Raw genomic sequence first — 16,456 nt, 5'->3', positions numbered from 1 at the left:
ATTAGGCAAGTATAAATGGATTGGACTTTTATTTTTTTTTTTAAAAAAAGCTACTTTCAGAAGTTTTTCATAAAGCAATCTCCTAAATCTTGCTTTCATAATGTTTTGTGGTATTTGTTGTCCTTTGGGATGATCTCTATTTCCCAATATTTCCTTGCCCTGAGGAGGTTGGCACTTCTGAAGACTTTACAGCCCTTAAAAAGGCGGAGAGGCGTCTTCACCCCCTGCCTGACAGAGGAAGCGCTTATATTCAGGGATGCAGAGCAACACAGTGAGGGCTCACCCAGTAACAGGACAAATGAACCCAGAGGTGTCTGCACTGCTCTTCTGTGCTGTGACTGCCAGACTGCCAGATCCAGTTGTCATTCGTTGCCCTTGCACAGTGTGCAATTTTACTTGGCACTGTGGTACAACTTGGTGCCCCCCAAAATGAGGGAAATTAAACATTTTATTCTTCACTGCCACCTGAAAGTGTGGTGTCTTTGCCACCATCAGAGAAGCTCTTTTAACATTTGTGACATTGGGAACTGCCTCCTTTTTGTCTAAAACTTACTGAGTGGATGGAAAGCTGCAGGGAGTCCCTCATTATGGTTTATGTGGGAAATGACAGCTTAGGTATTTTCAGCTGTTGTAAGCGTAGCAACATATCCCCAGACCTTGTTGTTGATTTGCATGGAGTTTTCCAGAGTGGCCTGTGGATCGTTGTTGGTGGCTCACGAGGGACTGGACACTTGCCCTTGGTTTACTGTCCCTCCTGTTCTCCAAAAAGAGGAACAGAACAGATGGAAAGACGTGAAAAAATACAGAGCAAAAGGAAACTAGACTGGATTCCTCAATTCCCTTTGCTCTCCACAAGAGAGAATTGCTGTAGACAACGGTAACAAAAGGAACAGTGATACTTTTATCAGTTCTTGGTGTATGTATACAAGTAACTGCATAGGAGCAAGGAGGCATCGGGCTTATTGTAACTTCATTTGTGAAAAAAAGGAAAATTGCACGATGAAGCAGTTAAAGCTAAATGTATATGTTCTTCCTGTTATATTCACATGTGAGCCATTGGCAGTAGAGAAATGTTCTTTGATTTAGAAAGACAGGGAAGGTGGACTTTGTGGATGGGAAGCTACCCATAAGAGAGCATGGCTGTAAAGGTGTAACATACAGTGCAGAAAAAAAATCTCAATGTGTTTGTCCTCGCCAGAGTTTGCAAACCACATGTATGTGATATGCTGTCCCACTTCTTGGTATTCAAAATCCTTGCTCAGCTGCCAGATTAAGGGGGGATCTGGAACGTAACAAGTAATATTCACACGTTTAACCATGGTTTATTAACATAGCAATGTAAATATTACTGTTAACGTGTTGCTGCAAGATGGTACAAATCACAGTTTCATGACAAAAAGCTTATTTTGTACTCACAAATGAGCTTGGCATCGTATAACATGGAAAGGCTTGCATCATCCGCAGATATCTTCAGGCAGTTAGATACAATGGTTCAGAATAAAAGAGTGTTTGAACAAGATCAGAGGAAAAGGAGAAAAAAACTGTGTATGAGAAGAAGGAAGATAAAACGTTCATCATCGTGCTGTATGTTTTCTCTGGAAAACAATTTGGCACAAATAATCTTTTTCTCAAAGTAATCTGCAGAAAACTGCATTTGCAATGCTAATTAAGCTGTGGTCTAATGCATACTGAGTTCCTGCTAATTTAGGTGATTGAGAAAATTGGAATAAAGTTTAAATTATGGCTTAGACATAAATGGAACAAAGCAAACTTTATATTTTGTGTTTCCAGATAAAAATATTTCACAAAGAATGTGAAATTAAACCTAAAGTACTAAATTACTCTTTTTGAGAAGATCCTGTTTGTGAAGTTATGAGTGTCCACATGCAGTGAGTGGATTGCCTGAGGCATTTTGCCTTCAGAGAAAGGCTCCGTAACTAAGTGGGCACTGGAGCTCTGTCTGCCTCTGGATTTGAAATCTTAGATCTGTGGCATTCTGAAATAAACTATTGCTATAAATGTCTTTTTTTAAATATCAAAGAATGGCAAATAATTAGCTAGTTTGCTTATTTTTATTACAGACACTCGAGATGTGGAGGGAGGCAACTATACTATGGTTTTGCTTCTGTCAACATGTATTTCACTTCATGTCATATTGAAAAAATATGTTGGCATCCTGCTTCACAGCACTTCCATATTTTTGTGTTTTAAACAGCTGATTATATACTAGATCCATTTAGGAATGGAGCAGAAGCTTCCTGCATTGTGTTCAGCAGCCCTGCAGCTCTGTGACTCTAGAAAAGTAGAGATTTATGTGCCTCAGTTAAGCCTGCAAACTTACAACGCGTTGTAACTGCAATATTTCAGGGGTAATATTTTCTTAATTCTAGCAAAGGATGTATTGATGCAGCCCTAAGCATATATGTACTGTTGGCTGTGTTAGAGTAGAAATTGCTGTGTACGTGGCTGTTGTAATATAATTTTTACTTAGGTGTCGATTAGGATCCAAACTGGTACACAGGGGGCTAAGACACTTTCTAGAAGTAAGCTGAAACGGTTATAAGTGTTACATGTTAGTAGTGAGCAGTGCTTTATGCTTGCTGAGGATCAAGCTCTTAAAAATTCTGTAAGATCCTAATATAGGAGTCCTATCTTTTTGGAAGTGAACACATCACTTTCCAGATAGAGAAGCTGTAGGTAACAACTGCTGCGGTTGCCATCCCCATTGAAATTTTGAGGGTTTGTGCATAGAGACGCCCAGATCCATCGGTTGGTTTTGACTCTTGGTGCAGAAGAGCATTGCTTCTCAGTCTTCTGCCTCTATAAAATGATGCGTTCCTCCTAACCCAGAGCCCAGCCTTGAACCAGACATGGTCTTTCTGCTTTTGTGGGGTTCTTTTCTCCAGAGGACATTTAGATTCCCTTTCTAGCTTCCTAAAACTACAGTTTCCCCACTCAGTTGCTGTGCTGGAAGTGGTGAATGAGGAATGCCAGTGCAAGGAGGATTTCTGGCAGCCATAACAGTGGCATGAGAGCAGAGGCAGGGAGCTGAGTGTTTAATAGAGAGAGGGTGGAAAGGTTCGTAATTCCCCTTCCTCTTGTCCTTTCTGGTCACCTGCAGTATCACCTCTTACCCAGGCTGTAAATCCTTAAAAATAACCACTTCTTCAGCATTTATATGCAGAGAAAGACTGGAGGCTTTCCAGTAATAATAAAATGGATTGTTCAAATGGGGCAATCTGTCTACTTACTCATCTGGCAGTGATTCAGCAGCTCTCTGTAAAACATTTAACACAATTTTCTTAAATCCCAGACCCTTCTCATATATGAATGTGCTTTAAAATTGTGAGGCTGAACTCCTTGAAATGAAGGCCCAAATTTCCCATCATTTTTGAGCATGGAGTGTTATATTGTGTATATATTCAGAAGCTCAAGTAACCTCAGCACTGACTGGAGTCAGCGAGACTTAGGGGTATTTGGCAATGTAGAAATTGGATCTAAGATCTGTCAGTCTCTGAATGGAAAGCCAATGTCCTCTTAGAGATCTGCTTTAAAATAATTTGGAGATTAAAAAAACTTCTTTTTTTTTTTTTTTCCTCTAATCAGCAAAATGCGGAGCATGTGGTCCAGGATATGCAACTCCTCTGGATGCCATGAAAGGCAAGTACTGCAACATCTTTTCTAATTCCAGGCCATCCGTAAAGGAATTGTTTTCAAATTAGGTGAACACTAGGTAGATGCTTTCCAGAGTGGCTCGTTAATTAGCAAGGCCAAGGAGACTTTAAATATCAGAAGAGATTTTAATTTCATTTTGCAGCCGAGTCTAGGCAAAGTATGCAAGCTCTGTTGCCATAAGTTCACTAAATTATAGTGCTAAAACAAAGTGGGTCTGGGTTTAGATGTATGCATGGCTATAGGATGCTAACACTCAACAAACTCCTCTGTTTTTCTATGCTGCAAAATAGAGCTTTGCTTTAAGAATATTGGGAGCAAGCATTTAACCTAAAAAAATAGTTTTGTTGGTGTTTTTGGGTGGAAACCTTTATAGACTGCCCTCAGACTCTCTCATAAAAACAAGTGACTTTCTAAGACAGAAGAAGGGGAAAATAGGAGAAAGGACTGTAGGGTGTTCTGTGTGACGTGGTTTGATGGCAAGCTTCTCATCCACTTGTAGCTGTACAAAAGTTATGTTCTGTTCTGCCCAGCAGTGTCTGGCTAAATCCTGAACCTCACTAAAGCCCTTGAGGCACTTTGCTGTATATTTTAATAGTGTCAGAACGTCACCTTGAGTCCTTCGATATATTTTAAAAACCACAATTTTATAGATTGTAATAAGTAGGCTTTTGGCATAGGTAACCTGAAATGTGGGCCCTGGCAGCAGGGAGTCATTGCTTGTGTAACTGGGGAAAAGAGAGGCTTGACATGGCCTTGCAGGTGGGAAGGTGGTCTCCAGCACTGTCCTTTTTCAGGAAAATAATTGAATCCCAGAGCCAGAGGGCAAGGGAGTGGAAAGGTCCCACAGCTGAATAAGCACTTTCTCTTGGCTGCTCAAACTATATACTGCTAGTGTTTCTCCATAAAATGGACATAGTGACGTTCAGCTTCCTAGGAAGAATCACAGTTTACAGGCGGAGAGATTAAATCCAGAGAAGATTCTCTTAAAGTTAGCAACAGTTTTTTATAAAAATGGTTTCTTTTGACGCATTAAACAAGACTTCTGCCTTGAAAGGTCCCCGGGAGGAGATTGTGTACGTGCCTTGTATCTACAGAAACACTGGGATAGAGAAACCTGACTACCTGGCCACTGTGGATGTTAACCCCGAATCACCACACTATTGTCAGGTACCTGTGTGTAGAATGGCTGCGGTGCTCCATTTTCTAGGGTGGTGAATATATGGGTTCACATAATCATTTTCAAGGAGATATTTGTGTTGAGAACCAATCAAATCCTCTGCTGTTTTTCTTACTAGGTTACTCAGCTAACATTTATCTTATTAGTCCCAAGACACCTTCAGAGCATTTTGGTGCTTAGTATTTTAACAGTTCTTTTTGTAACACTCTTACTGATTTATACTGAGCATGAGTATTAAGCACTAGAAGGTGATATTTCCTTGGGGTGTATCAGTAATACAGAGAGAGTTTATAATGTAGGATGTCTGATACCCTGGGAAATTCTACACATTAGGCGTTATAAATCTAATCCATTTACTTTATAAATGGAAAGCTGTGGGTAGGTAGCTGCCTATATATCAGATCCAAAATATTGGGAAGGCTGTCCTTAAGCTGCTCAGTTTGTTACTGCAAATGGTGTACACTAAACTGCATTTCAACATGCAGTGCTTGTATGACTCAGATTACTGGAAGTACTTTGGACTCTGATCTCCACATGTTTAAGAAGCAGTGGATCTGGTTTGGCAACAAAGATTATCATAATTTGTTCTTTTTTTTTATAGCTACTGCTTAGGGTTTGATTGCAGAGGAGTGGAGGAAACAAATTCCTAAAACTTTGTCAAAACTTAGCTGTAATCTTTCAACTTTTCTTAGTTATAGTGGAAAAGTAAAAATCAGAAGCAAGAGTGCAAATTAACATGTCAGTTTGCAACAGTCAGCCTCAGTTGTAGTCAGGGAAATGTTATAAAGTCAGAGACTTGCAGCACAATGGACAAGTGATGTTTTTTTCAGTTGTTTTTTTCCATATCATTATTGCACATCTCCTTAATTATATAGAGTCTTTTAAAGATTTGGATTAATGTAATAGCATACAACATTTAACAAATGCTGTGCAATCACAATGTCCAACTTTCTTCTCCCATTTACAGCTTCAGCTCTGCATATCTCAGGCTGAATCTGCTTCCTGAATAACAAATAGCAGTTTCCTTCTGCTCTTTATTAATTTATGCTTTGACATAAAGACCCATTTCTTTGCCTAGGGGAAAAACTACACCAGGCTGAATCTTAAGTCAGTCTCTGACTTTGTAGGTGATCCATCGCCTGCCCGTGCCGAATCTTAAGGATGAGCTCCATCATTCAGGGTGGAATGCCTGTAGCAGCTGCTTTGGGGATGCCACAAAGAGAAGAAATCGTCTGATTCTACCAAGTCTGATCTCTTCTCGCATCTATGTGGTGGATGTGGGAACAGACTTGCGAGCTCCTAGAATCCATAAGGTATATTTAGATGACTTTAAGCTGGGGTTTTATTGCTTATATTTTGACCAAGAGACAGTGATTTTAAGGATTCCGACTTCAAATTAGAATAAGAGAGCCAGAACAGTTATGGAAACTTTTGTCAAACATTAGGAACTTGTGGGAGTTTTGAAATTCCTACAATTTATTCATAAACTACACATAAAAAACTTGCACCGAAGAAATACAAGTAAATGTGGTGTCAAACGCTGAAAAATTAGGAAGTTCCAGAATTCAACCTGCCTCTGCAATATGAATCTCAGTCGAAGCAGTTGCACACTGTGTTATTGTTTTTGACTACAAGATCATGAGGAAAACTCCTACGTGACACATTCAGCTGAGCATATGTAGATTGTATGTTTTTCAGAGATGAGTTCAAATTTGATTGGATTCTCACTGAGCAAAACCAGATCTCTTCCATAAAGGACACCTCATCCTTGATTTGTAATCCTTGGTTCCTAAACATGTTTAAAAGAAAAAATTAAGAAAATATTTTGATATGGGGAAATGAACATTCTTTTAAATCTCTTGTTCACGGAAACAATTGAAATTTTCCCAAAATAAAACTTCCACTGCAATAGAATTCATTTGATAGAGATACAGATATTGGCACAGATACAGGTTCGGATATAGACTTGCACTTTTCCATGTCTAACTGTTTAGATTCTCTTTGCAGTCAGTCAAAAAAAAAAAAAGGCATTACTGGAGTCAGATTTGTCTAACCTAGTTTAGAAAACTGTTTTAGGGTAAAAGAATTGTGTCTTAAGAGTGTTTGTTTCTTTTCACTGACTATGAAGAAAGCATAGAGGAGTAGCTTAAATGTAAATACATACACTGTCAGTGTCGATACTTGGTCAGATGAATCCTACAGCAATGTGTGAAGCTTCAGCACAAAGTTCCAGGTTTGGCAGAGACAAATTTAGTTATCAAAAACACATTTTGAAGACAGGTCATAATGTGGAATGTTAGAAAACTTTAAAGTGGTCTTTTGTTCCATCCCACCTGCCTGCAAATCCTCTCATTCGTAGTCTTTCAGTTTTGAGTTCTGTAGAACCTTGCCAGCCGTTAACTATTAATGCAGTGGAATGAAACTCCCAAAGGTCTCTTCTTGTACAGTGAATTTGGTTTCAAACCAAGTCTCTGGGAAGCCTCAAAGATTTTTTTTCCCCTCTGAACTGCTAGTACTCCAGTGAGATCTGATGTCTGAATATTACACAAGTGGTGTTTCTGCAGCTGATACTAATTAAAACAGTGTCTCACTGATGCATGGTTTAGACTGATTCTAACCATTCAGCTCTTGCTGTTTGTATTTTTGAGAAGAACAGATAAATGTCACGGGTGGTACTGTATTACTGGGCAGAGTAGAAGGCAGGAGGTGGCAGGGACTCAAAAAACAAAATAGCAAAAGAAACAATCCCCCTCACACATACACCTTTCCCACTCCTTCCTCACTCTTTGAAACTTGAACTCTTAGGAGTGGATCTGGTGTTCTGTAGTGATCTCAGTGAAGGTGACTATGACTGTGTATACTCATTTTAGATTGTTGAGCCAGTGGAGTTATTCTGGAAGGGTAACGTGGCTAATCCTCACACCTCTCACTGTCTGGGCAGTGGTGACATCTTAATCAGCTGTTTGGGAGACCCTTCTGGCAATGGAAAAGGTATCAATCCCCTTCATTACTCTAGAAAAGTATTCGTGGTGCAGAAGTATCATGCTCCCAAAGAGAAGAGTTTTTAAGAGCTTACAGTTCTTTTGTGCACATAACCATTCCAGCAGTTGTTTATTTAACTCTAGAACAAATACTTCAGTTACCAGGTAAGCTGCATGGTCATTGCTCTGACGTGGCAATTCAGACCTGATGTGGAGGAGCATCTCTGGGACTGTTGAGGAGTTCAGCTTCCATGCCTCAGTTGTTCACATATATTACTAGAGAGGACCAACTCTAGTGGTTATAACATGAGCAAGAAACCCATTAACATTTCACTTGGGTCCCTTCAGCATAGAGCAGGGAAGAATCGCTTTTGAACATAATCTGTATCAGCTCAGTATTTGTGACTTGGGCATGAAAGATGCTGTTGCCAACCTAAATCTTCTTTGTCTCATTGTCTAATGAAAAGTAAACCTTTCAGGCTATTCTAGAGTGCATTTCCTATTTAAAACTTTTGAAGGATTCTTGCATATAAATTTTGTTACCTATTCAGATGTAAACCACATGACATCTGAGAGAAATACTAGCTGTTAGAAGAAATATACTTCAGATGATAAGTGGTGAACCCTGCTGCTTTTCACAGGGTTTTTCTCTTCTGGATTGTGGGCAAACACGTCCTTGAATAGATGCATATTATGTACGTGATTCAAGGGTACTGGTGGCAAGCAAAGAAAAACAGAGGTGACTCCTCCAGGGTCTTCTCTAAGATATCCGTTAGTTGAAATGTACTCTAGGAGGGCTAATGAATTTATTGGAATGACTTGAGTAGAAATAGAGCAAACTGAAGCTTAAAAAATTCATTACAATGTGATAAAGTTCTTTAAAAATCCAGCTTTCATTTGCTTTAGTCCACAAAAGCAAAATCAACAGACTCACAAGATTTTCCTTGAGCACAGGGTTGCATTTTACAGCGTGTTTAGAAAATAGACATTTAAATGTTAATATATTATTAATCTTATTTAAAACTGTGAATCTGTGTGAATGTCTTCAAACAATTTTCTTCATTTTTTCTATCAGGTGGCTTTATTTTGCTGGATGGAGAGACCTTTGAAGTGAAGGGAAACTGGGAGAATGGGGAAAAGGTACCTCCTCTAGGTTATGACTTCTGGTATCAGCCACGACACAATGTCCTGATAAGCACTGAATGGGGAGCCCCAAAAGCCTTGGCAAATGGGTTTAACCCAGCTGATATAGAGAGAGGTGAGGGAGCATTTGTTTAAGGTCTCAAAAGTAAAAGTGATTCTTTGTTAAAATAATATCTTCTGTGCTTATTTTTGTCTGACCTGATCCATTAGGGCATTATGGCCGCTGCATTAACGTGTGGGACTGGAGCACTCACACCTACATTCAGGCAATTGACTTAGGGAAGGGCTCCATACCTTTGGAAGTTCGATTCCTCCACAATCCAGATGCTGCAGAAGGGTTTGTTGGATGTGCTCTGAGTAGTGCAGTGCATCGGTTCTACAAGACGGAGGTAAGTAATGAAAGCTGTGGCAAACACAGAAGCTCAAACCTAGTTGTTTCAGAAATCCGCCAGTCACTTAGGAAACAGTAGAATTCGGATTTAAAAAAAAATGTCTCCTAATTCCGGTATAATTCTAGTCAAGCTATAACATTGTGTCAGAGAGCAAACCCTCTAATGATAGCACGCATACAAGCCAATGCTGTGGCTTTCTGAAGCTACCGCATAGTCCATCATCTTTGAGCAACAGCAGTTGGTCGGCATTTTGAGTATCTCTGCAGCTGTATTGCTGATGTCCAGCATGCGAATCTTCAGCAGCCTGATCCTGAAAGGAAGCAAAGCTTAAGAGGTCACGGTGCTGGTCTGTCAGCCCCACTTCCAGCACTCCTGCCCTTCACAATAACTTGTTGATCAATTTAATCACAGTTAATGAGTTCTGAAAGTCTCAGAGAGGGGAAGGTCTTGCCAATGATAGGAACATTAGTGATCACTTGAACATGAGACAATCTAACGAACACTGGCACTGAGGAAAGGGCTGTAGCATTAGCTCAACGGCTTGCTTTCTGGCCTGCAAGCTGGTCAACAAACATATCTCAACTGAAGAGCTGATCAGAATATGTGAAACTTGTCACCAGTGTCAGTGTGTGCTGCCTGCTGCTCAGTAGGGGAGACCTGAAGGTAGAGGAAGGAGGGCAAGTGATGGGGTCATGGACCGGGGAGTAGAGCTATTGCCATTTTAGAGGGCGAGATGGAGACAGATAAGACACGAAGCTGTAGGAGATTAGCAGTCTTTAGTTCTGCTACTGTTACAGCAATCTGAGATGTTGTTGCCTAGTATAATCATTAACATTCGCACTGGCAGTATAGTTACCATCCTTACCCCTTGGTAACACTTATTTGCAATGTGCGTATCACCTCTGTACAGGACCTGTTAAATAAATAGCTGTTTGCTTCTCCTCCCTCTGTCATGCATAGCTGAGCTCTCTTGGCTAACACCAAGGCAATAATAATGCTATGCTCTCACCTGTGCCTTCTGCAGAAGGGAGACTGGGCAGCAGAGAAGGTGATTGAAGTACCTAGCAAGAAGGTGCAAGGATGGCTTCTCCCTGACATGCCTGGTTAGTGTGAGCACGTTTGGAAAAGAAACGGGGTGTTGTCCTCTTCGGTTCCCTGGTACAGTGTAGCTTTTTGCAAAATCTTATCCCTAAATGGCAAACAATTCCCTTGTAAAATACTAAACTTCCATTTGGGTTCTTTGTGTAACACTTCTAATGTAACCAAATTAGCCTTGCTTATGAGCCAGCAAGTAGGAGATTGTCAGACCTCTGCTTCCACACTGTTCAATGCTTGGGGTTAGCTTCTTCAGAAAAATACTTGGAGTTTGGGTCTTTCAGTGTGAGCTCACAGTATTCAGGAATATTCCTGGGAATGCTGGTACAGCCCAAACCTCCTTTGGGTAGGCACTGGGTTTCCGAGGATGCTTCTGTTTGTTCAACCCATATCTTAACATATTTTTCTGAGGCTACTATGACTAGAATTTTGAAAGGTGGTAGCCTTGTGGTCTTGTTTGTTGCTGGTCCTGTCCATTTCCTGACTTTGCTACTGAATATTTTCTTGAAGGTCTTATTACTGACATCCTCATCTCGCTGGACGACAGGTTCCTGTACTTCAGCAACTGGCTGCACGGAGACATCCGCCAGTACGATATCTCCAACACCCGCAAGCCCAAGCTGGTGGGACAGGTAAGCCAGCATCAGAAAAGCTGTGTGTACGAGGGTAGTACAGTCTGCTTATTTCCTTCTTTTTTAAAAGCAGAATATGACAATTTACTTTTGCTTGAGCATTGTCACTATGTTGCTTTCATGTTCCTTTGATAGCCAATGTCTATTCTCACACATTCCCTGGGTTACAGGTGTTTCTGGGAGGCAGCATCACCAACGGTGGGCCTGTAACTGTAGTGGAAGACAAGGAATTGCAATGTCAGCCAGAGCCATTGGTGATCAAAGTAAGTTTTCCTAACATGCACCTTGTCAGTGCTCTGCTAATAGTAATCCATTTTAAAATATCCCTACGCGTCAGTCAAATGTACAACGGATAAAGCTGTACCTGAGCTAGGTCGTATCTTGGTGTGCAGCTGGGGCAGGCATCACGTTTTGGCGTGGACTAGAGCTGGTAAATCCTGGTAAGTGTTCTGGGTCCCTGGTGGAATTGGACAAGCTGTTCAACTATACTGAAGCCTGTGTAATTACATCTTCCCTGCTGTTGTTAGCTAGCTAATTTAAAGCTAATGCAGTGTGCATTCATCACACTGCCATCATTGCTTCTGATAACCTTTCAACAACCAATGGTTGAAGCACTAAACCAGCTCATTCTGCAGTGGGGTGTGTATGTGTGTAAAGAGTTCAATGGCACCTGGAATCGTGATAGAAGAATGAAAGAGCATTAATTGTCTCTGGTCATTATCAATGTGCATTAATATTATTACCATCAAGGCAGCTACCTGTAGGAAGTCTCAAGATGTGCAAGAACTGAATATGACCATGACTAAGATCTGTTGGCCACCGAAGGCAGTTTCAGGAAGTTCCACCTACTCCTTTTCTTCATAGTGCAGATTGTGACCTAGCTGCAGTATGGACATGTTCTTATTTGCAACTGTGTTATGCCACCCACCCCTTGCTTGACTTTTGATGCTTCCATCCAAGTACAGCAGCCCTTCAGCCCTTACTTTCTTACATTACTAGTTCTCTGAGTTAAGTGGAACTCATCTGAAATGGCTTTGAGGGCTCCCTGTTAGTAAGGAATAAGACTCCCAATGAAAACTGTTCTGTCTCCAAAGTAGGGGATTTGGTGCTCCTGTGTCAAGGCTTTCAGAGCGCCAGATGGTCCTCCGAGTAGCAGAACTGCCATGCTGTTTTGTTTCTCCTTGCCGTTGCATTTCTTTTGTCCAGCCTCTGTGGCAACTTGTCTTGAGCACCTTGTTCTCTGTTATCATTTTAGGGGAAGAAGGTGCCGGGTGGACCTCAGATGATTCAGCTTAGTTTGGACGGGAAGAGATTATATGTCAGCAGCTCTCTCTACAGTGGATGGGACAAGCAGTTCTACCCAGATCTTGTCAAGTAAGAAAGCTTTGGTAAACAAGGATGACCGCACAAGCCCATGTTCAAGATTTCTTTCTTAAATAGTGATGTGCATAGACCAGCTGGTATATAGAGCAAAGTTCCCACGTAGGGAGACTGAATCCAGCAGATTTTTATGCACAGTCTACCAACCTAGATGTTTTACCCACTAGCCAGAATCCCTCCCTGCTCAACAGACACACAGAAGTTGGGGTCTGCACACACTATTTGCTGAAATCATGATCTATTTTGGGAGTAGATGAGAGTGGGAAGAAACCAGTGAATATGACCTGGCCTCCTGGAATCCGTAGTACTTCGAAACTGCCTTTGAGTGTATCAGCATGACTGTCTATTTTTTGGAATTAAAGAAAGGAGAAGATGATCTTCCAGATGGCCACAGGAGGGTATAGTGCAGCTTGCCTATTCCTCTATAAGCAACAACAGCTGTTAATTTTCACTCGTTCGTTGCTAATTTGAGGTTGCAGGTTTCACTGAGGCAGTGTAACTCGCTTTTGAGACCTGCTAAGGCCCATTTTGAATCTGGGATTCTTTCCATTTTGTATTAAACGAAGACAAATCCTGCCCAAATACGGAAGAGAAGGGTAACAAATATGAATCTTTTTCGCAATATCTATTTTCTTGTCCCTTTTTCAGGGAAGGCTCTGTTATGCTGCAGATTGATGTGGATACTGAAAGAGGTGGATTGAAAGTGAATAAAAACTTCCTAGTGGATTTTGGGAAGGAACCTGATGGGCCTGTCCTAGCTCATGAGATTCGTTACCCTGGTGGAGACAGTACCTCTGATATCTGGATGTAATTGTTGTCTGGAGCTGTTTTGGGGTTGTTTTTTTTTCCTGTTTCATTTTTTCTCTTTCTCCCTCTCTCTTCTCTCTAACCTCTGCTTCCTTTTTATATAGGTGAGTAGGGTCAGCTGGAACTTTGTCCGCTACCTAAATTTAGACTTCCATTAGGGTGAGCCACAGAAGCTCCACTTTCTTCTCATTCTGAGGCAGCCAAGTGAATCCCTCTGAAACATGATATACATCTAATTTTCTCTACGCCTTCCCCTTTCATAAGGTCCTATGTAATCACTGGTGACTGTCGGTTTCAAGGCCGAGGTCACGTCTTTTAAGGACTGTTTGCCTTGTTTGATGCTACTTTGCCTTGCCACTGTTTGTTGGTGGAGAAGCTGTTCCTAAATAACTCCATAAGAAGGACACATTCCATGTGTGCCCCAGAACAAGATTGTCCTGTCCCTGCAAAGCTTAATTTACTCGTAATTGGTGCTTTACAGCAGACACAGCATAAAAATCATACATATCTAATCTGAAGCCACATGTTTCCGGAGCTGGGTTATATTTTAACATTTGTGCACTGATGTTATAAAAAATCAACAATAAAATTGTTCTTCACGTCAGGTGGAGCGGCACTTTTTTTTTTCTTTTTAGCATTTCAGCATTTTCTGTTTCAAAGAACATAAATGTAAGGTCATTTCAGAAAGTAATGATGTCATTTGTCTAAAAATTCTTTGGTGAGGAATTTCTTTTTGCTGAAGCCACCTTTGTTCCCATTATTGCAAGCAAGGATTCTTTTCCATTTTCTAAGACTGGAGAAGACTGAAACAAACTTTTCTGCACCCTTTGCCAAAGCCAAGTGATGCTAGCTGCAGGTGTTTTTCAGGTGTCTTGCAACTTCTTGAACAGACCAGCACTCACAAGGCCACTCTTTCTTCTGTTGCCAGCTCCTGATGCATCATCCCTAAGCTGCTTCTTGGGTCCGATTCTCTTTTCTGCCTCTCTAGGCTTGTTGCTTTCCCATCTGTGTCCATTGCCAGCCTCTGCCTTTTTCTGCTGAGCTTTACCATTCCCGTTATAACGCTGGAATCACATCAGCAATGTCGGAGGAGCGGCATATTAATGGGACTTCCCACTGGAACCTTTGGCTGGGGTTTTTTCCGGCTTTTACTGTGCTTCTACAGCAAAATCCTCATCTAGCTGACAGATATTACTTTATAATCAAGACTTCATTCTGTATGTAGCTGCTTACTGCCTTGCCTAACATACTTGGAACCAGGCTTTGAGAGTTCAATTTTGTGCTTTTAACGTAGGGCAGCTGGAGTGCTGCCACTTGGTCTCTTTGAGACCTGTGACAAGCAGTTCTGTTAGGACCTTGTGAAGCCAGAAAGCTTTCGGACTCACATGGTGTTTTAGCCACCTGTCTCTGATGTAAAAGACCATTTTCAGCAGCTTCTTGTTAGAAACGGGTGATATTTAAACCATCTTGCTGCAAGGACCCGTTGTTTTCCTTGCGAAGGGACCAGTTTCAAGAATGGAGTGTACACTGCTAACCCACGTAAATGCTACTAATAGTCCACGCTGAGTGGGTACAGTGAGTACTCGGTGCCTAAACAATCTCATGTTGTCCAGGGAAGTCATTGATTTGTTAGGAAACCATTTACTACCAGCCAATACTACTGGAGCCCCTGTTTTTTTCGGACCTATTTCCTGTACAACTGAGCGTTTTAAACTGGAAAAGGTACATGATCTGCCACATGGCCAGGTGAGGGCAGGCTGCAGCCTGTCTTCATGCAGTACGGAAGTACATCGAGGAGTTTACCTCACTCTGCTAGCAATTTTAGGTCGTGTTTTTCCACAGATCACAAACTTGCTAGCAAGGGTGGCCCTCAGGCCTCTTCTCGGTCCATCAGTGACTGAGGTCTCTCATTCCAGCTACAGTGAGCACTCCAGTCTGGGTCCCATCCTGAAGTCCCAGTTGGAAATGCCCCTGAATACAAGCATGTACGGCCACTGAAATGCAGATTGCTTCTATTCCCTGTAAAAGGCAAATGTTAAATGCAAAAAGGTGCTTAAGGAAGGAAGAGAGAAACAAAGTGTGGGACTCACTTGAATTAAAATATTTCATTTTTCTTAACATCTGCTAATCTGGGTACTGAAAAAGGTAAGCTGGGAGTAGAGAGTTTCTTGTGATTCTGGAAATAAACCAGTGGGTCTCACCATGCTTATGGGATCTGTGTCCGTAGTAGAGATTCTGCTTTTAGTATGTGTGCCCATCTAGATCTACTTTATTGCAAGGTGCACTTTACCATGGACTCCTCTGACTGTATTGACACCACCTCCGTTGGCTATGAGGACGTTTCTGAGGGGATGCTGTCATGGCAAATACCCACAGTCAGAGGCCATTGGAAATGGACCCCAGAATTTGAGACATTAGCCAAATGCCTGTTGTTTGGGGATTCTCTGAAGGCAGTGTGAGACCTTACCCTAATGACTGACCATTGTCTCTCTTATGCTTCTCAAAGTGAAAAAATCACACGTGGTGAAACAAAATAAGTTGGCGAATGCAGAGCAGGTCCAGATACCTGGTGGAACAAAAAAAGATACTCACATGTTCGTTCAGTAGTAGTGTAGAGATTTCTCCTGCTAGCCAAAATCCATCCTTACTCACAAGCACACAAAACTCTGGGTCTGCACACGCTATTTCATACTGTTTGTTGAAATCACGGTCTATTGGGAAGTAGGTAAGAATGTGAAGAACCGGTGAACATGACCTGGCCTTCTGCAGTCCGTGGTACTTCCAAACTGCCTCTGCATGTATCAGCATGACTTCAGTTTTTGGCATTAAAGAGTAGATGATCTTCCAGATGGCCACAGGAGGGCATGGTGCAGCTGGCCTATTCCTTCGTAAATTACTGTTTCCTGGTTTTCACTTATTAATTGGTAATTTGAGGTTGCAGATTCATTTATATTTCTGCTGCCAGATCATATCCAAGACAAGTAGATGTGTTTATATAAAAAAGAGAGTCTATTTGTAGTATTTTCAAGAACTGTGAGAGGACAGCAAGATATATTATATCCTACTTAGCAGCTGGGAAGGTTATAGAATTAAGAACAGTTTCTGCTTAAGTGAAGCCAGAGCAGTTGTGATGAGAGTCGCTATTAAAAAAAAAACAATTTATTTGTCTGCTAC

The 16,456-nt window shown here is 41.3% G+C and overlaps 1 protein-coding gene across 1 annotated transcript; it reads left to right on the top strand.

Annotated features, from left to right (window-relative positions):
• Positions 1–3,612: 3,612 nt before the first annotated feature.
• Positions 3,613–13,459, top strand: SELENBP1 (selenium binding protein 1). The gene is made up of 11 exons (XM_009695228.1): positions 3,613–3,660; positions 4,730–4,842; positions 5,980–6,165; positions 7,723–7,843; positions 8,909–9,091; positions 9,187–9,365; positions 10,393–10,471; positions 10,974–11,095; positions 11,266–11,358; positions 12,351–12,469; positions 13,124–13,459. Exons 1-11 carry the CDS (start codon positions 3,654–3,656, stop codon positions 13,284–13,286), a joined length of 1,365 nt encoding a protein of 454 aa, XP_009693530.1. The 5' UTR covers positions 3,613–3,653; the 3' UTR covers positions 13,287–13,459.
• The last annotated feature ends 2,997 nt before the right edge of the window (positions 13,460–16,456 follow it).

This window comes from Cariama cristata, unplaced genomic scaffold (assembly GCF_000690535.1).
Source record: "Cariama cristata isolate BGI_N322 unplaced genomic scaffold, ASM69053v1 Scaffold20962, whole genome shotgun sequence".
Taxonomy (NCBI): Eukaryota; Metazoa; Chordata; class Aves; order Cariamiformes; family Cariamidae; genus Cariama; species Cariama cristata.
Note: the sequence above shows the minus strand (reverse complement) of the source record. Positions and strands in the feature narration are given on the sequence as shown.

What these genes read in the sequence shown, in the direction of transcription:
- SELENBP1 (XM_009695228.1), top strand. An exon ending in ATCGGTTCTACAAGACGGAG is followed by an intron (nt 9,366 to 10,392) that starts GTAAGTAATGAA and finishes TGCCTTCTGCAG; the next exon opens with AAGGGAGACTGGGCAGCAGA. An exon ending in CAGAGCCATTGGTGATCAAA is followed by an intron (nt 11,359 to 12,350) that starts GTAAGTTTTCCT and finishes TTATCATTTTAG; the next exon opens with GGGAAGAAGGTGCCGGGTGG.